The sequence below is a fragment of the Capsicum annuum genome, chromosome 7, assembly GCF_002878395.1.
Source record: "Capsicum annuum cultivar UCD-10X-F1 chromosome 7, UCD10Xv1.1, whole genome shotgun sequence".
NCBI lineage: Eukaryota > Viridiplantae > Streptophyta > Magnoliopsida > Solanales > Solanaceae > Capsicum > Capsicum annuum.
Genome location: NC_061117.1, coordinates 221,263,295 through 221,287,624, shown reverse-complemented (window position 1 = coordinate 221,287,624; position 24,330 = coordinate 221,263,295). Strand labels below are relative to the sequence as shown.

At 36.2% G+C, this 24,330-nt stretch overlaps 4 protein-coding genes across 4 annotated transcripts; 2 read left to right on the top strand and 2 right to left on the bottom strand.

Annotated features, from left to right (window-relative positions):
• Positions 1-555: 555 nt before the first annotated feature.
• LOC107878679 lies at positions 556-7,627 on the top strand. Its single transcript, XM_016725758.2, has 7 exons — positions 556-3,095; positions 4,671-4,761; positions 4,968-5,125; positions 5,246-5,297; positions 5,410-5,492; positions 5,793-5,886; positions 6,636-7,627. Exons 1-7 carry the CDS (start codon positions 1,437-1,439, stop codon positions 7,241-7,243), a joined length of 2,745 nt encoding a protein of 914 aa, XP_016581244.2. The 5' UTR covers positions 556-1,436; the 3' UTR covers positions 7,244-7,627.
• Positions 7,628-8,047: 420 nt separating this feature from the next.
• On the bottom strand, positions 8,048-11,694 carry LOC107878680 (lanC-like protein GCR2). The gene is made up of 6 exons (XM_016725759.2): positions 11,369-11,694; positions 10,245-10,423; positions 9,670-9,781; positions 9,275-9,391; positions 8,860-9,180; positions 8,048-8,554 (listed from the first exon to the last, which is right to left on the bottom strand). Exons 1-6 carry the CDS (start codon positions 11,522-11,524, stop codon positions 8,216-8,218), a joined length of 1,224 nt encoding a protein of 407 aa, XP_016581245.1. The 5' UTR covers positions 11,525-11,694; the 3' UTR covers positions 8,048-8,215.
• Positions 11,695-12,164: 470 nt separating this feature from the next.
• Positions 12,165-16,358, bottom strand: LOC107878677 (lanC-like protein GCR2). Its single transcript, XM_016725757.2, has 6 exons — positions 15,557-16,358; positions 14,403-14,581; positions 13,605-13,716; positions 13,411-13,527; positions 13,008-13,319; positions 12,165-12,721 (listed from the first exon to the last, which is right to left on the bottom strand). The coding sequence occupies exons 1-6, from the start codon at positions 15,731-15,733 to the stop codon at positions 12,383-12,385; spliced, it is 1,236 nt and encodes a 411-aa protein (XP_016581243.2). The 5' UTR covers positions 15,734-16,358; the 3' UTR covers positions 12,165-12,382.
• Positions 16,359-20,445: 4,087 nt separating this feature from the next.
• LOC107877402 lies at positions 20,446-22,464 on the top strand. Its single transcript, XM_016724052.2, has 5 exons — positions 20,446-20,530; positions 21,293-21,411; positions 21,492-21,563; positions 21,798-21,987; positions 22,128-22,464. The coding sequence occupies exons 1-5, from the start codon at positions 20,524-20,526 to the stop codon at positions 22,163-22,165; spliced, it is 426 nt and encodes a 141-aa protein (XP_016579538.2). The 5' UTR covers positions 20,446-20,523; the 3' UTR covers positions 22,166-22,464.
• The last annotated feature ends 1,866 nt before the right edge of the window (positions 22,465-24,330 follow it).

Genomic DNA, 24,330 nt, shown 5'->3' with positions numbered 1-24,330 from the left:
CCCATCACAACCCAAGTCGATACAAAATGACCTCTTAATAGTAATGCACTACAAACATATCCAAATGTGTGACCTAGCGGTCAATGAGGTGAACTGAACACCCTAAAGTCTCAAATTCAAATTCCAGCATAAACAAAATGCTAGATAATTTTTTTCATATCTCTTATAACCTCGATGGATAGAGTTACTTGAACTTGTTGATGGCGCGAGAGAACAAGTATCTCGTGTAATTATTTGAGGTGCGTGCAAATTGGTCCAGACACCTTAATGAACAGAATTACCTGAACTTGTGATGGCGGGAGATGACATGTAATCTTGTAGATTAATCAAAGTGCACGCAAACTGGATCGGACACCGTAGTGGACAGAGTTACGTGAAGATGTTGCTGACGGAAGATGACATGCATCTCATAGAATTACTTGTGACATAACAAGTTGAACCAGATATCACGAACATCAGGTGGAAGGTGATACATATCTCGTGAAATTAATCAAGATGCATACTAAGCTAAACCGAACACCACAATTATAAAAACAAAATTAACTAGCATTATCCATTATCAACTAACCATTTGTTTTCCTCCAAAAACACACAACCAATAAAAGGAAAAATTTACTACTATACTATGTTTTCCGGCATAGTTTTACTCACAAATAAAAAATACTGTACATCTGTTTTAGTAGCCCTTAACAAACACAGCTACTACTTCACAACTCACCACACGACATCTTCTCCTTCTTCTTCTTCTTCCTCCTCTTTCCATCCCTTTCTTCTTCTTTAACCCTCTGTTCAACCCATCAGCAGATCTGAACAATACTCAAAAACCCCATTTTCAGCTGTCGCCGATCCCCCTCTTTTCAAGAACGCAGACTAGATGTTTGATTAACTGTCTGTGTGAAGAAAAATACAGTACACGTCATAGGATTTGTGTTTGAAATTGAAACGTCTAGTTTGATTAAGCTGGCCGTTATTGTGGGTCATGGTCATTTTAAGGTTGTCCGATCTCCTCATTTTCCTGAAACGCACACCAGCTGTTTGATAAATTGTTTGTGTGAAGTTAAGTACAGGATCCCACAGTTTGGATTCAGCTGGGTATAATTGTTGCTCATTTTCCCATTTTTCAAGAACGCACACAAGTTGTTTGATTAATTGTTTGTCTGAAGGAAATACGGTATTTCGTCGTAGTATTTGGAATTCAAATCCCCAGTTGGGCATTTTCATTTCCCAGAAAACTGAAAACCCCCCATTTCAGTACTGGCCGATCTCCCCATTTTTCAAGAACGCACACCAAATGTTTGATTATATGTTTGTGTGAAGGAAAATAGTCTATACTCGTCATAGGATTTGAATTTGTAAGCGAAACCCCCAGTTTGATTAAGCTGGGGGTATTTGTGGGCCATTTTCATTACCCAGATGGGAATGTCTGCAGCAAGACGATGAGCAAAACTAGGGCCGAAGAAGAAGAAGAACGCGAAGAGGACGAGCGATTTCACGACTCTTTTGACCGGTTACTTTCTTCTACTAACACTTCTTGTTCTTCCTCTCCTTCTTCTGATAACGAAGAAGAAGATTTGGGTTCCCCTAGTTATGATGTTCCTAACCCACTTCCGGTTCCCCGGTTCCCTAAAGGTGTATCGAATAACTATGATGTGTGGATCTCTGAACCTTCCTCAGTTGAAGAACGACGTATTCGACTCCTTAGTCAGATGGGTCTTGCCCGTGACCCGTCTCTCATTCGCCATAGACCTTCATTATCTCAGTCTGCTGCTGCTGACTATGATGCTGGCGATAGAGGTGAGATTTTTGGCAGATCGGTTTCAGAGAATCATCTGAAGTGTTCAGTTGCTGGAGGTGAGGGTATTTGTAATAGTATTAATTCCAAAACTAGTAGTATTGTTCGATCAAAATCGGATGGTGATCGAAATTCGTCTAATTGTTCTTGTTCTCATAAAAACACCAAAGTTATTTCATTGAATTCTACTTCCGTTTCATCCGTACAAGTAAATATGGCAAATGGGGTTGAAGGTATAGTTGTACATAATTATCGGAATCGTAGTAAAAGTTTCTGCGAGGATCTATTGCATAATGGCAATGGATCCCCGAGGAAGCCACCTACAGGGAAGATGAGGACTGATTCCACCAATGGGACATGTAATTTGTTGCCGGTACTGGCAAATAATGGGGTGGAGGAAGGGTTGGAGTCGAATGGGGATCTTGGAATTGAAGAGCAGGTGTGCACAATAAAGAGTCTTGATGATGGGAAGGAGTTTGTTGTTAAGGAAGCTAAGGAAGATGGGACGTTGAATAAAGTCAAGGAAGTGGGTACAGGAAGGCAGTTGACCATGGAAGAGTTTGAGATGTGTGTTGGGACTTCACCAATTGTTCAAGAACTGATGAGAAGGCAGAATGTAGAGGATGGGAATAAGGATAGTTTGGATTGTAATACAAATGAGGATGGTGAAACTGGATCCAAGTCGAAGAAGAGGGGAAGTTGGTTGAAGAGTATAAAAAATGTGGCTGGTGCTATGACAGGTTATAAGGAGCGGCGGAGCAGTGATGACAGGGATACATCATCTGAGAAGGGTGGCAGAAGGTCAAGCTCGGCTACGGATGATAGTCAGGATGCTTCTTTTCATGGGCCTGAAAGAGTACGTGTTCGGCAGTATGGGAAGTCCTGCAAAGAACTTACAGCACTGTATAAGAGCCAAGAGATACCGGCACATAATGGTGCTATTTGGACCATCAAATTTAGTTTGGACGGGAAGTATCTCGCTAGTGCTGGTGAGGACTGTGTAATACATGTCTGGCAGGTTACTGAATCAGAGAGGAAGGGTGACCTATTACTGGATAAACCAGAAGACGGGAATTTAAATCTCTTGCTTTTGGCGAATGGATCTCCAGAGCCAACTACAATTTCATCAAGTGATGGCCACCCAGAGAAGAAAAGAAGAGGAAGGTTGTCTATAAGTCGAAAATCAGGGAGTTTTGACCATGTTTTGGTACCGGAGACTGTCTTTGCACTTTCAGAAAAGCCCATCGCTTCATTTCAAGGGCATGTAGATGATGTGCTGGACCTCTCATGGTCCAAGTCTCAGGTTAGCTGGCACTCTTTATTTTTACATTGAACTCTTTTTGAACCCTACAAAAGAATTAAGCGTTCTTTACATTCCTTGATGCTAAACATTTCACCAATATGAATATGCCATGCGAAGTTACATGTACCTTATCAAATATTGTTGACTACTACTTACCAAATGACAGCATATTTGAACAGTAAGTCTGTAGGAGTAGATGGCTTGTAATAGATGAGAAGTGGAAGCTGATTTTCCAATTCAAACACAATAAAGATTATTCTTTTTGTCAGATGTCAGCTTGTTTCTATTTTATCAATCAATATCTTGTCATCTTCCACTTACCTCCTTTTCCCCTGAGAACCAGTAAATTTGACTAAAACTTGCAATCCATTTGCCACCGGTTCAGGTTAAGAGACAATTAAGGGTTTGAGCGGTATGCTGAACAATAGATTTCTGTCAAAGTGGACATAGTACTATGCAACAATTCTTACTTTAATATGAAAATTTGCTGGAGGTATACGAGGATTGGTTCTTCATCTCTTCTAACAGAATGATATCATGGAGTTACTTTCGTGTGTGAGTATACAAGAAGATGAAATGAAGAGTCATTTAATTTCTTTATAAGATGATAGACAGTGGCAGGACTCGACACTGGATATCACTCTAATTTGCCTGGAGCTATCTGAGCTTGTTAATGAGTAGAAGTTCTGCTTCTTATCTCTTAACCCTTTAGTTGGAGAGGGAGAAAGTGCTGCTATCTTTTATTGTAGTTGCTTTGTCTCACTCATTTGTAATAGATTGATACCAAATAGCAGACCAACGATGCTTGATTCTATCCCGTTATACAGTATCTCGTGTTAAGCTTTCCCTAATTAACTGTCATTTAGCACTTTTGTGGCTTGTGCTCATCTTTGGCTCATGCTTTGTGTCTTGTGTTCATCTTTTTTGGTGCCTAAATTAGCTTGCATCATTTAAATTACTCCCTCCGTTTAAAAAAGAATGACCTAGTTTGAGTTGGCACAAAGTTTAAGAAAATAAAGAAGACTTTTGAATCTTGTGGTGTTAAATTAAAGATATGTCAAATGTACCAAAATGCCCTTCAATCTTGTGGTCTTAAACATGCCATGTGGAAAGTTATAATTAAAAAGTTGCTAAAAAGGGAAAGGGGTCATTCTTTTTGAAACGGACTAAAAAGGAAAGTAGGTCATTCTTTTTGAAACGGAGGGAGTAAATTGTATGGAGAAATCTGGTAGATTTAGAATGATAGAGCACAATCACTTACTTTGCGCCACTTTCTTCCTCGGTTCTGAGAAAAATATTATCCAGATGGCAGTACCGATGACATTTTAGGGTTTTAGATCCTGGGTGGTTCTTTAAAGTTGCACAGTTATTTAAAATGATGATTCGTTAAAGTTGCATAATTTAATGGTTTTATTTGATGACTCTTGATTTTTTTTGATGAGTGTGAACCCTTGAAACATTTGTCCATGTTGCTTTCTAAAATTTGGGTTGTTGGAGTCACATGCCATTATGTGCTTTGGATTAATGAGCTAATTATTGTACTTTTTCTCTGATACATTCTATCACCTTCCACAGCATCTGCTTTCATCGTCAATGGACAAAACAGTGCGGCTTTGGCATTTGTCTAGCAAATCTTGTTTAAAAGTCTTCTCACATAGTGATTATGGTATGTCTATTGACTGGAGCTCTTATTTTTTTCACCCCTTTGCTCCGAACGGGGAGCCGTTTTTAGGTCTAATGAATATGAATACCATTTTTTGTTAAGAATTCAGTAAGAACAATAATGACCTAGAAATTACTTAAAAGTTAGCTGGAACTTTTTCACTAATTGACTGATTGCAGTGTGCTCTTGACTTGTTTTCTTTGGCACAGTAACCTGCATCCAGTTTAACCCTGTTGATGATAGATACTTTATCAGTGGATCCCTAGATGCTAAGGTTCGCATATGGAGCATTCCGGAGAGGCAAGTTGTTGATTGGAATGATCTGCATGAGATGGTCACTGCTGCTTGCTATACACCAGATGGTCAGGTGAGACTGTTAAACATAGTGCTCACTGTGGTGTTAGGTTGGACCAATGGGTAGATGATAAACGCTTAGGATTTGGATCCTTCCAACTTTAGTTGCTAAATTTTTAGCTGTTGTTTGAAGGGTGCATTTGTTGGTTCATACAAGGGGAATTGTCGTCAATACAACACATCAGGTTTGACTTCTTGTCCCTCATGTTTCCTTGTTCCCCCTCCTTTCTCATCCTTCTCTAGTAGAGGAAATATAAGCATGATGCATGCTGATATTTTGTGCCTCTCTCTGTTCAGATAATAAACTGCAGCAGAAAGCTCAAATCAATCTGCAGAATAAGAAGAAGAAGGCTCACCAGAAGAAAATTACTGGTTTCCAGGTAAATCTTAATTGATTGCCGTTAGAGGCACTGGTTTTTGCCTCACTTGATCTTTAGTACCTCTTTTTTCTCCAAGTATAGTTGTTCCAAAACTCAAAAATGCTTTCCCCTCCCATGTTAACTGGAGGCAATGTGTGTATCCACACATATTTAATAACCTTTAAGCAGCTAGGTCCTGGCTAGCTTCAAATAGCAAGTAGGGCGTTAATGTGAAACAGATGGAATAGTAGCTTTTGTCTGGATAAATTTACTTTATGACCTTCGCGAATTCCTTGGTTGCTGATAAATTTCAATCTACAGTTTGTGCCTGGGAGTACATCAGAAGTGCTTATAACATCTGCAGACTCGAGAATCCGGGTGGTTGATGGTGCTGATGTTGTTCACAAGTTCAAAGGTACATTGAGACTGCTATAATTACCTTATAAAGCTCTGGTTAGTTGCTGATCAATTGTTGCTTTATGTTGAAGAGACTATCTATTACATAAATAATGGATGTTGTAGAAGATAAATATTAATTAATTAATAATGGAAGTTAATAGTTAATACACTAGTTCATTGGATTGGGAAGATGTACACGATTTAATAACTCAAGGACTAAACTATGTAGGACAGTTATGAAACACTCTGCAAGTCTAAATGCTTTTGCTTCAAAGTGAAACAGAAAGTTGTCAGAACCACTTGCGGCAGAATTTCCAAATTTAGTATGGAGATGTTGGCACAAGAAGGCGAATTTATTGATCTTTACCTGTTTTAAATATTGGATTTGGTTGGAGATACTATGAGTACGAATTGGGCTCAAATTTGAAACTTCGTAGAAATGATTACTGTTAATTGTTTAAAACTTATCAAAAGGAATATTGGTTTTTGAAATTGCTCGGGACCTGACTGGTAAAGTTTCCTGGATTTCTTCCATCTGAGTCTTTCGGAGCACTTTGTAATATACACGAGCAACAATTGGCGGAGTGGTAACAGTTTCGAACCATTATTTTGTGCTGTATTCTGATGTTCCTTGAAACTGAGTTGATAAACTTTCAGTAACCAAATCCCTGGTCTCTTATATATAGCAGAATTGTGAGATGTTTGTTTCAGCTTTAATTTCTTTTTCCTGATACTCTGGTATTGAGTTAGCACCAACTATGACAGGTTTTCGCAATACAAACAGCCAAATCTCTGCCTCTGTGACTGCTGATGGTAGATATGTGGTCTGTGCCAGTGAGGACTCGCACGTCTATATCTGGAAACATGAAGGTGATTCGCGTCCAAGCAGGAATAGGGGTGTTACCATTACACAGTCGTATGAGCATTTCCATTGTCAAGATGTTTCAATGGCTATTCCTTGGCCTGGCATATCCAATAATTGGAGATCTCCCGATTCTCCGTTAGCGGAACAAAATGGGCATGCTGATCATCTCGATGACGTTTCCACTGCCAACCATCCGCCTACACCCATTGAAGAGAACGACACCGAGTGCTCACCTCTGGTATCTGGCTGTAGTAACAGTCCTCTTCATGGGACTTTAAGTAGTGCCATGAACAGCTACTTCTTTGATAAATTCTCAGCAACATGGCCCGAGGAAAAACTCTTGTTTGCTACGAAAAATCGTAGCCCTCGTGTCAGTGTAGATGCTAGTGCTGACTACTCCAACAGTTTAAACCAGTCCAAGTCCGCCTGGGGTTTGGTCATTGTAACTGCAGGCCGAAGAGGAGAAATCAGGACTTTCCAAAATTTTGGACTGCCAATCAGGATATAGAGTACCATACAGGGGAAGCCTCGGACCGTTGATTTGATCGTGATTCCACGCTACACTCGAATTTTGTACAGATATTGGTGAGATTTGTAATATTAGTGATTTTTCTTTGTTCTTGTGCTTAGTGCCAGTGGATGATCTGGGACTAAAATAGGAGTCTCTGCCTGATTAGGCATTGTGAAGGGGACACGATTGGGGTTGGGAAATAGTAGATTTATCAGCATATGGGGATAATATAGAAGCCAAAAAAGAAAAAAAAAAGAAGAGATAGGGTTACACCTTGGTTAGAAACCGATGGTTTTTCTGTAATCGGCAATTGTAGAGTTGAGACAAATTGTGAAGGTGTTTATTGAAAAATGAAATGAAATTCTTTGAGATTCATTTAGAGCTTACTGTGTATACAAAATGTCCCTTGATCTCCACGTTAATCAATTGCTCTAGTCACTGTTTCTTGTTCATCTATTGACAAGTGCACGTTATATTTCTGTACAGTCATTGTTCGTGTTCTTGATTTCTCACTCGGTAACAAAATTGGTGTTCGGTATCTGGTTTAAGACCATGTGTTCGGTATGATCTCTTACTCGGTGTTTGGTATTTCTGTTTAATCTTTAATTAAGAGCGAAGGAACTTATCCATCACAGCTCAACAACTCTCCGCCCACCCTTTTTCTCTGTTTATGTCTATGTACTTTGATGAGACAGACTTGTACTATGATGGGACTGACTTTAATTGATTAAAATGGACCCCAAAGAAAAGACCATCTCTTAACTAGGTACAAAGCATGATGCAAATATCAAAAGAAAAACGTACAAAAGGAATAAAGTTGTTAACAGAAAGAAAGACAATATCTTACATGATCAAGATCACAATAACATCCTTTTCCTCTCTGTCTGACACACTTGACAGAAACACCAGAAGACCAACCACACATATTCAGATACAAATCTTACACTGTTTCTTGTTTGGTTAAAGGCTCTAGAGTTCATAAGCAGGGAACCTCGACTCCGACGGCTCGAGGATATCCAGAAATAGATGAGCCATTCCTGCAATGCCTTCAAACAAGGAGAAAGGATGATCACCTTTGTGCATAATACCCTCACTGATAAAAGTATGAGCTCTATCATGTAGAAAACAAGCAAATGCTTTTGACTTGTACAAGTACTCTTCTTTGCCTGTTAGCCTGTAAAGTGAAAGAAAAACATAGGCATTGCCACTTATTCCATGACATATCCCGATTCGCTTGAGCAAGCCTCGTTTCCACACTACCTCCTCGGCTTCTCTGGCTGCTTCCAGAAACTCCTCGTCACCAAAAACCTGAATAAGTTCAAGTTAAAAACGATTGTATGAGTCCTCACTGTTCCATTTAAGGTCGATTCATATATTATTATGAGGCTTCCTGCGAGTTAAACAAGTTTTACGCTAGATGTCAACCTAGCGCAACCCTTGGAACCGCCCTTGTGAGCATATGCAGTCGTTATACTTGAAAGTAAAAGAACAAGGAATAGATACGGTGTTAGCAACTATATGCTCGTAGCTAACACCCTATGTAAGTAGTCTAGGTGCATAAACTGATTCGGACACCACAACAATTATCAAAAAACAATAACAATAACACTCACCTTAGCTGCTTTTGCAAGGGTAAGAGCAACACCAGGAGCACCATGACACCAATGGACAAGAACATCCGATTCATCTCGTTCACTTATACGATAATTTCCACTAGAAAATCGATTCTTGATCATGTACCTTAATGTCCCTTTAACATCTTCAATCTCATCTTCTTTCAGTTCCATGTCCAGTAGAGCATTAACAACTCCAGCTAATCCATGAGCTGCTCCCCAGTACCTTTTCCCCCTCGACTCGTACATTAGAGGAGATTTCAAGTTCTCTAATTTCGACAGTTTTCTACCTGACTTGATGAGTTCATTCACAATTGCTCTCTGTGAACAAAAAATTTGAATACCAATTTATTACTAATGCCTTTACTCTTAACTAACACATTTAGGAGTTAAATTTGGTAATAAACTTGTTTACCATTTGGGATATAGATATTGTGCCTTTGCCAAGATGTTTATTTAAGAAAGAACATGCCCATAAGTACCCTGCTCTTCCATAGAACAAGTCATCTCCAAGATCTATTGGAAGTTTAATCTACAAAACAATCACTTGACAAAAATTAATCGCTCGAAACCAGTATTTTTACATGGAACATACATATACGAGTATATAATATGTACTAGTGGAGTTTTTAAGTTACACACATCATCAATAAGATACTCTGCGGGTCCAGGGTCCAGGGTCCAAAACTACACTCGCATTACACATTTTAAGATATTGTAGACATTAAATCCTAGATTCACCTCGAACTAAGAAAAATAATTGAATCATATTCTCATGAGGAAAGCAAAGAGGAGAAAAGGTTTTGATACCTCCTTGAATTTGGTCAGATATTGTTGACATAACTGATCATCACCAATGTTCTTAGCAGCAACAGCACCAAGAGCATAAATACCTGCATGCCCCCCTATAAATGTAGGTGGTCTGCATATTTTCATTTCTGAATATTGTTAGTGATCTATATAGATAATTAATTTTTTAAAAAATTCATAGACGATTTAAGTTTTTCGCTAACATAATATTTCCTCCATCCCAAAATACTTGTGCCATTTAGCTTCTCGAGGATCAAATTACATACACTTCGATCAATATTTTGAGATTGTATGTTACTACCATATGAATATTAGAAAAAGATTAACTTGTAGTACTTTTGTATGTTCTTTAAATATACAAGTTTCAATATAACTTCGAAAATAAGTCGAATCGACTCATGAAAGCAAAAATATGACAATTATTTTGGGACAGAGTAAGAGTTAAACAGTAATAACTTAAAAATTATTGATCGTCCTTGTTTGCGGTTTTAGTTAAAGCTTAAAATGTCGAAAAGAGCATACTCTTGTTTGCGGTTTTAGTTAAAGCTTAAAATGTCGAATAGAGCATAACGTACCCTGATCCATCACAAGCAGCATCACAGGCCTGAATAATTTCAGAGCAAAGTGCAAGATCATCGTTGTTTCGAGTAACTTGGTATGATTTGAATAGTAAATATGCAGTCCCTAAAGTTCCAGTGTATAGTCTATAGTCATATACACGTCTTCCTTTTGCTCCCCATGTCTCCCTCACAACCTTAGGAATAACACATAAAAATTAGTATAAACAACATAAATCCACGAGCTAATTACTCGCTCCGAGAGCTCTTTTCAATACTACACAAAATTCCAGAAAATTGCTAGCCAGATACACCACTAGCCGGATATATTGCTAGCTCAAAAAATTGCTAGCCGGATATATTGACTTATTTTGTTGGTATATTGAGTTGTTGATACATAACTAATTCAGGATACATAAGTTAACTCATGATACATCATCTCACACACAAATAAAGTTTCTATGGATACATTACTTTCTGGATATATACAAAATACAAAATATGAGATCAGATGTATCTAAATAAAAGATATGGAATATTATGTGAGTATAATATAGTAAAATTATTAGTGATTTGATGTAATTTTTCCTTAAAATCAATGTCCAAAAGTGCACGAATATCCAATTTGAGGCACAATTAAGTTGCATCCATAGTGTGTAAAAGTTTACAAGTTTAGACACTACAGAATCTAAAATATGAAATTTCATATAGCTGAAGTTCAGCATTTTTATTTTTATTTTTTATCGAAAGTTACGATTTGAGCTCATGAACTTCAATACGCCATATGTTCATATGATTGAAGTGAAGTCCATGTACATATGATTGAACTCATGAATTTCAGTACGCGATATGTTTTATTGCGCTGAAATAAAACACTTTGTATTACTGCATCAACGAACGACATATATATATATATATTGTTCAAATGTAGTTTTAACATTACGTACGATCCAATTCTCACAAGAGATACCTTCAGCATAGAAACTATGAGCTATTTTATTCAAACACGTGAATAGATAAAGCATAAATGTTTAACAACTTAGGTACAAATTAAATAGTGGTGTGGTGTCCAAATAAACTACTCATATATGCAAAACTCCATAAAAGAAACAATAAGACAAATAGAAGAAATAAAAGAATACTTCATCTTTGAGGTTGATTGCATCTTGCTTGAGCCTTTGACCAATAGTGTCATAAGGAAGAGAAAGAAGTTTGATGAGTGAGTCTTTTGCATTTTCAGGAACCAATTCTTGAACTGTAAGGTCTGGCATTTCATTTGGGTAGTAACGTTCTGCCATCTTTCACCTTTTTTCTTTGTGTGTGTGTGTGTTTTCTGTCTAATTTGGTGACACTTGTGTAAAGTGGTAGTATCAAATAGAACATATATATAGAGATCTTTAGAGTTATCTGGATTATGAGATCATCGACTTTTTCTGGGATGCTGGTAGAAGCTAGTAGTAGTAGGATAAGTACAAGAAGTAACAAGAACACACCGCTACTTTTTCTTTTTATAATCTGGTATTCAGTCTTCAACTCGATTAATTTTATAAGAGATTTATCAATATTAAGATAGGTGATAACAAATCATTTAGTATTTTTTGCATCTATCAAGATTTGAACTTGAAAACTCATGATTTCAAATTCACTTTATTATAACCATGTCAAAAAATGTTTTATAGAATTTAACTTATTTGTGTAAAAAAATTTCACCCCATGGTGTAATATTCAAAAGTGAGCATATTTAATTTAAATATTTAAAAATCCCAGTGATTAGATTTAACAGGAACTAGTGAATAAAACAAGAGTTAACATGAACCCACATTCAGAGGTGCAATTTTTTTAATTTATGCTATTTTTGGTTTTTCTCTGGAGTTGGGTGCAGCTACTAGCTATTTAAGTTCAGTTTCTGCCTTATAAGTTTGGTAAAGAGACGATATGTGAGAAAGGAAATAGAAAACACAAGCTGATTACAACACAATAACAAACCTAGTATAATCGCACGGTAACGTCTGGGGGTGGTAGAGTGTCACTCAGACATTACCGCTACCTCGTAGAGATAAGTTGGTTCTACATTATTTATGGTAAATACATCCACCTCACGTACAAGATTTACATAGTTGATTCTACAATCTACAGCATATTGTGTATGCAACAAACTAGAGTTCATAAGCAGGAAACCTCGTCTCCATTGGTTCTATCATGTCGAGAAAGAGATAAGCCATTCCTCCGATTCCTTCAAACAGTGAGTATGGACGATCACCTCCGTGCATAACTCCCTCTGATATAAGTGTTTGAGCTTTGGCATGCAGAAAGCACGCGAAGGCCTTTGCCTTGTACAGGTACTCAACTTTACCTGTCAAGCGATATAGTGAAAGAAATACATAAGAGTTCCCACTAACACCATGACAAATTCCAACGCGTTTGAGTAAGCCCCGATTCCAAACCACCTCGGCTGCTTCTACAGCTGCCTGCAGAAACTCGTCACTACTGAAAACCTGAAAATATATGACAAAGGCTGAGCAGATGGTCCGATGATTGCTGAAGGGGATCAAAGGATCATGATGATATGGGGTAGCTATATTAAAAGGCCCATGAAAAACTCTAGTACTCCAAGTGGGAACCAATGTGCAATGACATATCGGAAAGCCCTTCCAGGCTCACAGTGAGATTTCTTCTCATGGAGGATGACGATTGATGAATTACAGTAACTATTAGAAACTATCATCAAGATTAGTCTATTACTGCAAGTTTTTGAAAAGGGGTATCAAGATTACTCCATACCTTAGCTGCTTTGATTAGAGTAAGGGCAACACCTGGAGCACCGTGGCACCAATGCACAAGTCGATCCGATTCACTTCCTTCACTTGAGGGGTAATTTCCACTGGGAAAACGATTTCGGATCATGTAACGCAGTGTGGCCTTCACATCCTCGGCCTCGTCTGCTTTCAGTTCCATGTCCATAAGTGCATGCATTATCCCAGCTAGCCCGTGAGCAGCACCCCAGTATCTTTTTCCATGCCATTCATACATCAGAGAACATCTTCCTTTCCCCATTTTTCGTCCGGACTTCATAACCTCGGCAACAACTGCTCGCTGCAAAAAAAATAAAATGAAAAGATAGTACGATCCCATTCATAGTGGGGCACAAGACGTCAAAGGTGAATGAATTTGTGAAGTTTCTTACAATTTGGGCTGGAGATATTGTGTCTCTACCAATATTTTTGTTTAAGAACGAACATGCCCACAAGAAACCAGCTCTCCCATACAACAACTCATTTGGAAGATCTTTAGGAAGCTCAATCTGCATTTATAGGTAGATAATGAAGAGACTATTGCCATCAAAGGAAGAAATTCTCTCGTGAAGCAATGAAAAAGAACCTCTTTGAATTTTGTCAGATAGCGGTCACACAATTGTTCATCCCCACTGTGTTTGGCCACAACCGCACCAAGTGAATAAACACCAGCCTGACCACATATGAAAGTCACACGCCTGCAATTATACAAAAATTTAGAGTTCAACTTTCCTCATGTATTTTACCTAAAAGATGTTTCTATGTGGGGAGATCATGGATCAGAAACTTTGGTTGGATCGCCTGCTCGGAACATGTGACTAGTGGTGACTTGAAATTTCTATTAATCCAATCAAAATGACTAAAGAGGAAAGAAAAAAATGCAGAACACCAACAAGTTGGCCAAATCAATAACCAAAAGACTAAACAGAAGAAGAGAGAAGCTAAAATCCTCTTAATCAATAGAAGGACTAGTGAATCACAAGTGAATTTTCTCTATAAAACTTGTGAGACAACAAGATAGTAAAATTCATCAAAATGTCGGAAAATTTAACTTAAAATTCAAACAAAGAACTGAATAAACAAAGAGATAATGGCTCTTCCTAATAGTCAACATATCTAGAACTCTGTAAAATGAGCTATATGTCTACTTGTATATCAATGACTTATTACAAAAGTACTAGATATCAGCCAAATGAGTTATCGGCAATTAAGATTGACTTCCCATGCAGGCTAATTACACTACAAGATATGTTCATAAACCAAAAAAGTTCTCATGTTTCCTTGACAAGACAAAGCTCAAATCATAGGAAAGCAAAATAATACTATTAAAGAGTCTCTACAACTGTCTAAATCAAACGCTAATCTTGCAGAAGAGTGAGGGTACCCGGAACCACGGGAAGCAGAGTCGCAAGCCTTGATAATATCAGAACAAACAGCAAGATCATTCTTGTTACGAGTAACTTGGTAAGCTTTAAATAACAAAAAAGCAGTTCCCAAAGCTCCAGTGTACATTGTATAGTCACTAATACGTCCCCCTTTAGATACCCATGTCTCCTTTACAATCTGAATCATAATTCATGACAGAAACAAAATTAGAAAGTCAAACGAAAAAAAATTAGTCGGCGTCCTTGCTAAAAATAGATAGATCCAAAATAGTTGTCATTTAAGAAAACTAAGATAAAATAAGGGTAAGATAGTTAAAATGCATATTCTCCGCGTCTCATATTAATTGCCCGTATTACGTAAAATAATTGTTCCAAATTACCTGTCAGCAACAACAACAACATACCCAGTAAAATCCCACAAGTGAGGTTTGGGAGGATAAAGTGTATGCACACCTTACCACTACCTCGAGGGGTAGAGAGGTTGTTTTCGAAAGACCCTCGACTCAAGTGTAGCAAATCCATCCAGGTACAAAGAAAGAGAGCACATTCAAGATAATATGTCAACACGCAGAATCTACCATAGAAAATAAACAAAAACAAAGACAAATATCTATTGCTAGACTCGTACAAAGAAAGAGAACATGTTGAAGATAATATGGAAACACGATACAATGCAAAATCTGCCATAAAAAATAAACGAAAACAAAGACAAATAATCTAGAAGAGAAACATATTGAAGATAATATGGCAACATGGTACAATGCAGAATCTACCATAAAAAATACTAAACAACAAGGAGGAGAAATTACTGCCAGACCCTACGCTACCATACTACAACTAGTGCACGATAATACTCCCACCCTACTTGTCAATTTACATAATCATGAGAAAATCAATTACGTATATTTTTTCCATTTAACCCTCACAATTAGTTCATTTTTGGAAGTGTGAACAAATTTCTAAAGTTACAAAAAAAGTCTCTTTAAGTGGTAAATTAGTAAAGCTACTTCATTTTTTTTTTCATGATTTCTCAAGAGGCATGTAAAAAATAAAGTGGACAAGTAACATGGAAGGAATTTACACAAACAGCTGGTAGGCAGGCAGTTTATATTCGGGTGACCCGAAAAAGCAAGAGTTAGAGAAAAGTGAGTACCGTTTGTTTGAGGTTCAAAGCAACCCTTTTGAGCTTCTCACAAAGGGCTCCATATGGCAAATATACAAGCTCCGACAATACATCTTTTTCTCCTTCAACCAACGATTGGTTAACTGTAGCTTCATCTATGAAACTAGGCATGGTGTTTGGGAAGAAACGATCTGCCATCTCGCCCATATTACGGACAGAGTTATCTAATACCTCTGAGAGTTACCTAATACCTATTGCTGACGTGAAAAAAGTTATCTAATACTTCTGAGAGTTACCTAATACCTATTGCTGACGTGACGAAAGGTAATAGATAGACATCACGTAGAGTAAAATTAATCAAGTTGCGCGAAAGCAAACTTTATATGCAATTTTTCTGTTTTGCTAGTCGCTGATTAACTGAATGGAGCTGCCTTTCAGCTGATTCCTGTGTACATATTGGATTGTGGTGTAAGTAGTGGCGAATCCGAAATTTTGTAAAATATGTGTAAATTTTATCTTCAAACATATTAAAAAAAGTCAAATATAAACTCTAATGATTAATACTTAATTTATATTCATCATATAAAATATTTGGTAGATAAATACTATGTATTTGTCCACCTTTGCTCGAGGTGACTCTGCCCTGAGTTTAAATCAATAACTTTACATATTTATCGAACAACTTTTATAATTATTGTATAAATTTTATAATCATTGAAATCATTTTTATAGTGATTGTTGGGGGTAAAAGTATAAAAAAAAAAGGTGAAAATTTTTTGTCTCTTAATTTATTTGTCATGAGTATCAAAATACGTTGTTGATGTTTGAGCAGAATGCAGAATACTTCTCTATTCAGTGTGATCTTTTACTTCGTCCGTCTCAAATTATTCAGTGTAATTTGGGACGGGTAATTTATCCCAAATATTCTGATTTAATTTCTTATTTTACTTGGAAGAGATAATTTTTATTTTTTTTAATATTTTGACTTTTTGCGTTAATTATTTTTTCTTCAAATTAAAATGTAAACATTATTTAATAGAGATATTATGATAAACTAACTATGTTATTAATTATTTTTCTTAATCAATATGTCATTTCAATGTGAGGCGGAGAGAATATTTTATTACCATTTGAGAATATTGAAGGCTCTTTAACATTTTCACTGTTATTGTAGATTATTCTATTTATGGAACAAGCTTCTGGACTATCAACGTCATGAGTTGTAAGTCTTTTTGGAGTACTCATACTCATGTCTTTAGCATTTATCACTTTAAAATTAATGTCTTTATCTAATTATAGTTTATTCGTAAGGCTTGTTTGGTGAGGAACAAGTTGCTTCAGATAACTTATTCACGCTCAATATAAATTTCAAATAAATTATTTCAATTAAACAAGAATTGAACTCATTCTAAAATCAATCTTAAAATTAGTTCTCTCTTATCTCTTGTGCACCAGACGAGACCTTAATGTTTATGATTTTATGTTGGTGGAAGGTAAAGGCATCTAGTTTAATAGTTCTGTCTCGAAATATCTGTAGACATCAAAATTTTGTAGACTCTATGAGAAGAATCTAATTTCATTTAGGTTCTTAGAGGTTAATCCTCTCTAAATTTCGATTTGGAGACTATTCTACCTAAATCCGAAATCACGTTTATTTCGGATAGCATATTTTTTTAAAGAGCCCTCTCGAATATTCATAAATTCTGGATATTCACAAAGATTATTCTATATTAGAGAAAAGAGTCATCTCGAATATTCATAAATTCTGGATATTCACAAAGATTATTTTATATTCGAGAAATACGTTACTAATGATCCTCAAAACATGAAAATTTGGGATATTTCGGAGAGAGGTTCGAGAAACTTCAGAAAGAAAATCAACGAAGGAATAAAATTATACTTATATTCTTTATCAATAAAATATTCTTGTTTCTTATTTATTTTTTGATACTTGCATAATTTTTTCATATCTTTATATAGATGATAAACTTATTTAAGATATCTATCTATTGAATTGTTGAATCACAATTTCGATATTATGGGCATGAGCTCTCATATTTTTTAACCGCCTAGCTAAATTAATCTTCTAACTATATCATTGAGTGAGGATAATTGAACTAATCTATCTTCATCATGCAGTGGCGGATGTACATGTATTTCAAGGGGTTCATCCGAATCTCCTTCGTCGGAAAATTATACTATTTTTACATGATAATTTTTTTTTTTTATGTTTAAATAATAGAGGCTGAACCCCTTTCGACTAGTCCGTATATGTACTATTGAACTCCCTTACTGAAAATCCTGAATCCGCCCCTGTCTTCCTGTATGTAATTTAATAAGGCCAAATTAGGTATATCTCTATCCTAGCCGTAAATTCGTCTGCAAACGTATCCTTCTCCTCTTAAACCACGTTTTATTCCTAGTATTCGTCTCGTAAATTTCTCCAGGAATTATCTGTTGATCCTATTATTAGTAGCTTAACAAAAAAATAATAATGAGCACTAAATTAAGAGAACAAAACGTAATGATAGAATCCACAATAACAATCTATATGAAGAATACAAAATTTATACTATAGCCATAGGTGAATTCAAGATTTGAAGTTTGTGGGTGCATCAGTATTGTCAAAGATGCACATAAGCCTCAAAGTAAGACTCAAAATGTGTTGAGCGCTAGCCTCGCTTAATGTGCAGCTTAGGTTCTAATTTCTGATACATATTTTCCCTTGTCAATGAGGCTTTCTGAGGATACGAACACTAAACAATTAATATTTCACTTTATCAAAATTTTTTTTTTTGGGTCATATATTTGTCATTCATGCTTATATTATTAGTCTTGGACTAGACATATATTTATATTTTTTCTACCTTTATGCCTATTTTCGTTAAATCTCACGCTTTATTTGTATTTTGTGCTTAAACACAATAAACCTTGAAGTTTTTTTACGCTTATTGCTTTTGATAATATTGTGGAGCACCAATATTATCTTAAGACGTTAAAATTTTTTTTGGTATCGATTGAGGAATATTATCATATTCAATTAGTCGCTAAAGACATGAACAATACTGAAAAAATAAATATATAGAACAAATAAGAATTTTAAGATAATAACTTTACTTTCATATAATATGAAGTTTACTTATAACATTTATGAACAATTAGTTGTGGTAGCTCAATGGTAGGGTTCTCCTTATGGATTGGTTGCCAGTTCAAATCTCTATTCCCACAATTTTGTTGTTATAAATTTTGTAATAAGTCTTTAAATTTGAAGTATTGAAAATAAAAATTTAAGGTTTTGTATGAATCGGTAAATTTTATAATAAGCCTTTAAATTTGAAGCGTTGAAAATAAAAACTTAAGGGCGTTGTATGAATCGGGGATCGCTCCCTAGCTGTGTGGATGAAAGGGCTAGTTTCAACCAGCGCATGCACCACCATTCATTTAAGAGTGCACTATTAAATATATCCCAATTTTTTAAGGTATATATACATATATACACAATTTTTTTCGACGTTAATAAGTGTACGTGCACCCCACCGATACATGTGGGTCCGTCCCTCGCCATAACCCTACAAAGTAAGACTTTTAGTTCCTCAAAATCTTATTGCACAAACTAGAATTTAATGTAAATAATAATGATGAAAGTAACCAACATTGGTTGTGGTGCAGCGGATGGAGCTGCTCCACCCTTAACTAAAGGTCGAGGATTCGATCCTGGGCATGGAGAAAACTCTGTTGGGAGCGCTACCCCCAAATGGGGCTCTATCCGGCACGAATCCGAATTAGTCGGACTTCAATGTGAATACCGGACACCTGGAAACCAAAAAAAAAAAAAAGATGAAAAGAGTTAAAGAAGTAATCGTAGAAATACTACGTGTTTTCCTTGTTGTGTACTACTATAACATATGAAAACACCTAAGAGGCCCATCCTATGGAAAGTATCATACATGAGTGAGACACCAAACTTGAACAATTGTTTGGGACTGACTACAAACTTCAGACAAAAAATATCAAAAATTTTAAAAGATTAAGTCAAACTTCTGACATAATTATGCAAAGTTTGCGATTGCTAGGCCAAACATAAGAAAAATATAAATCAATATTAGAAAAGGACTTTATCAATTAAAACTTTTTTTTTTTTTGAGTGTTGTATGCTGACCTTTCAGATGCATGCATGCCTTGTGGATTGAAAGAATTTTGAAGATATTTGAAAAGATTATACGGACAAAATAAGCAAACCATAAACAAAAAATAATAATGACACACACAGATTTTACGTGGAAACCCTTGCGGGAAAAATCACGGACAGAGGCAGAGGAAATTCACTATGAAGAAGACGAATACAAGGTGTGGACAATAATCTCAATTTCATGTATATAAAACTATATGAAATACCCCCCAAAAGCACTTATATAATACGTGTGTACAAATAGATCCTAAGTCCAAAAACATATAGGTCCATCCCCCGCACCCGAACGGGATCAGTGTTGGGCTCCGGAATCGGGCCACGAGATCAGTGGTGGGCTCCAAAATTGGGCCACAAAAAATCACAAACTTGAATGACATCGAAAACTTTTCAGGATCGGATCAACAAAATTTGGGTTACAATCTCTTCAACCAAAAATTAGAATCTTTTAGCAATTGCATATTATTATCCCTTCGCAGACTTTATTTGTTGCCTTATACATGTTCGAACATTGCTTTATACAATCTTATTTTGCATTAGTGTTATAAACTCTACCAAACGATCCCTTAGTACATTACTAAGTATTATTTTGCAAATTGCGAGCGGCGTTTCCCCCTTTCATTTTGCTTATTTATACAAGTTAAAGTTTGTTATTTGAGATTAATAACAGGTTATTAGAATTTCAAACCCTAAACCCCTTTTTTCTGATATAATTAATGTTTTTTTTTTTTTTTGAAGACCCTAAACCCTTTTCACAATCTTATGTTGAATTGTAGGTTACTCCATCTCTGGAACAAGTGTCAACATCATCATGAGTAGTAAGTCTTTTCCTTTTATCTTATGTCTTTAAAGTTTTACTTGAAACTTTTGCACAGTTTACGTTTATTTGAAAAGAATGAAATGATTTTTTCCCCTTAGGTGTATTATAGTCCCCGATGGAATTTAAGTGGTTATTGTCAATCTCGGGTACTTCTTAATATTTGTATGATGGTAGTATGACAATATATCAGCTCATAAGCATATATAACCTATGTGCTTTGAGTTGTAGCCATTTCGAGTTGTTCGTATATATATAGGTAATTGGTTGTCTAGCGGGATAGAATTCAGAAATATCTTCTGACGTGTAGTGCGTTGGAATACTCTTGCGCACTAGTTTTTTTTATAACCGTGGTGTTTGGAACAACTTTCGTGCACTTCGACTAAATCCACAGGATATCTGCCTGCCACCTCCCACCACCAGCAATAGATCCATGGGATTTCACTAGTTCTTTTGACACGTGTTCTCTAGTAATTTACACGTATTTATTTGTTTTAGATTGTTAGAGTGGATTATTCACATATATATGCTTCATGATTCATGAGAATTATTTGATAAATGATGATATAAATCATGGAGTTCGATACCTAAAATGAATGAGTACTATTGGAGTGGTGTTTGGTAGGAATCTGTCTTTTTAGATTGCTTTAAGTGCAACAATTAGTTCATTTATGTGGGGGTTAATCATATGGATTTTGAACTGTTTGGCACATTCTGTTTCACAACGATCTCGCTTGCACTCATCTATTTGTCATCATGCCAGTACTCGGCAATCTTTATGATGCTACGGTGGAGACCATAGCAAGGCCTTTAGCTTATAGCCTGAAAAAAGGTGGTGCCTCGTACCCTAAATTCAGGCAGACCATCGTCAAAATGGGTCAGGTAAATGAATTAATTTGCAGATGGTCCCTTGGACGACGAGCTGACTATTAACACTTGCTATCTCTTTTTCTGCAATTCAGAGATACCACGATGCAGCTGTTGGTGAGGAGAAGGCAATAGAAACAGCTGCCAATGATCTCAGTCATTGTGTGGTATTCAGAATTAATTTGTCGTTGACGTTTACTTTCAAAGTTTAGCTATGTTGCTCGGACTCTTCAAAAATGTCTGACATGATTGTGTCGGATACTCCAAAAATAGTGCATTTTGGAGAATCTGACAGGGATGCGGCAACAAATTTGAAGAGTCCTAGCAACATAGAAGTTTAGCAAGCAACAACATTTAGTGAACTGTGTTACAAGGGCTGGTATGGTTTTCTTTTTCCTTAGATGTTATGCGCAGCGTGGGCCGCTGTATACTATGAAATGGATAGATACTTTGACCGCCGGATGCAGAGAGCCTTGGCAGTGAATCAAGAACTAAAGCAACTCCATCAAAAAGCCTTGAGAATATTCGAAGAAAAAGATCAAGTATACGATAAAGTCATGCAAGAAATTTTCAGTCCAGCACTCTCGGGAGGTAAATAAGTAATTTTCTTTGTGTGTGTGGCCTGCATTCATCATTTATACCGTTTAAATAATATAAATTCTTCTTGCATTCATCATTTCAAAGGACAAAAACCTGTTATTTTGATCTATTACATCTTACGGTTTTGGCAGGGAATGCTTCACAAACTGCAGATGGAGCTAAGGATTGAAGTAAACAGATGCTGAAAAAAGTTTTATAGGGAAGCGAAAGAAAGATGGATACTGATATATACCATCTGTTCTTCCTTGATTATGACCTCTTTTGGCACGTGCTCGAACTTTATTGCAAGAAATTTCCATCATGGATGGTTAAACTTATAGACTTTGGGGATCTTTTAACTTAATTGTAATGTAATTCTCAAAACTTTAGTGAACATTTCCATTTTTCAACGGAATGTAGTAGATGTGACTTTTGGGATACCGAGTGGATATTAGTTTTTTATAGCTGTTTTCTTGACATTACTTTACAGCAGAGTGTCTATTTACATTAGTTTTATAGTCTATTGTTTTTATTATTTGAAGTGTATTCTTTTCATGATATTGTTGTTGTTGTGTTTTAAAACATAAAGTTTTGGTTATGTTTGTTGTTTCGGATAGGGCGGGTGTAGTTCTACTTTGTGATAGGCTTATTGTTGTTGTTATCTGTTGTTTGTTTCTACCTATAGCTTGATTCTTTTGAATTTCAAGTGTGATATTCTTGCACTCGTTTGAATTTCTTTGTTAGAATTTCTTGCTCCGCTGTAGAGCAGGAATTTCTTCCCCTTTTTTGAAGGATGGGTTAATCGTGCATGAACTGACGACATACTCGAGTGATTGAGCATGCCAGCAAAGTTATATCTAATACAGTAGCTCAGCCCAAACATATAGTTGTTGCTTGCTAGTGCATCACCATCAAGATTCACATAGACAAAATGAAGCAGAAAATGAAAACTGCCCAATATTTTGAATATATGAGAATCTTAATGAGTTAAGATGCATGTTTTTGTTGTCGTAATATGGTGGATTACATTGGGCTATGTTGTTGTAATATGGTGGATTACATTGGGTATGTTGTTGTTTTTGTTGTTGTAATATGGTGGATTACATTGAGTATGTTGTTGTTTTTGTTGTTTTAATATGGTGGATTACATTGGGTATGTTGTTGTTTTTTGTTGTTGTAATATGGTGGATTACATTGGATATGTTGTTTTAATATGGTCATTGGGTATGTTGTTGTAATATGGTGGATTACATTGGGTATGTTGTTGTTTTTGTTGTTGTAATATGGTCATTGGGTATGTTGTTGTAATATGGTGGATTACGTTGGGTATGTTGTTGTTTTTGTTGTTGTAATTTGGTGGATTACATTGGGCATGTTGTTGTAATATGATGGATTACATTGGGCATGTTGTTGTAATATGGTGGATTACATTGGGTATGTTGTTATTTTTGTTGTTGTAATATGGTGGATTACATTGGGCATGTTGTTGTTTTTGTTGTTGTAATATGGTGGATTACATTGGGCATGTTGTTGTTTTTGTTGTTGTAATATGGTGGATTACATTGGGCATGTTGTTGTAATAAGGTGGATTACATTGGGTATGTTGTTGTAATATATATGGTGGATTATACTGGGTATGTTGTTATTTTTGTTGTTGTAATATGGTGGCCTAACAGTGACAAGACATCAATTTCTTTTTAGATGGCTTGCTGGGGCCGACAATAAATTCCTCAGCATCAATCTTGTCAATTGGTTTTTGCTTCCTGAACTTTTTTGCCTTTGACCTAAGTCGTCTGGACTCTCAAAAAATGTTGCCGCACCCGTGTAAGATCCTTTAAAAATTCACTATTTTTGGAGGATCCGACACATATCCATCAACATTTTTGAAGAGTCCTTGTAGCATAAGTCATGACAGTGACATCATGTTTATCCATGTTGGACACATCTTGAGTATGTGTTTTTGGTTCCTCAAAAGCTTGTTCCTTTTGTTTCCAGAAACCTGTTTACTTGCTTCTCTTTCCACTGCTTTGCCAACTTTTTCTTGTCAAAATTTCGAAGGCCTTTAGAGTTGATGAATTGGAACCCATGCGTACACAAATTGAGAAAGAGGGTAGTTGCTTAAAGCCTTTTGCGGAGCACTTGTTGTTTGAAATTTTGCTTCATCACTCATTGTTGTTGTTGTTGTTGTTGTAGTGTATGATAGAAATGCACTTACACAGGAAAGATGACATTGTTGTTGTTGTTGTTGTAGTGTGTGTATGATAGGAATGAACTTACACAGGAAAGATGATATTGAAAGGGCATTGAAGCCCTTCAAGGAATACCAGGAAGAAAATGATAAGAAATGGGAAGCTC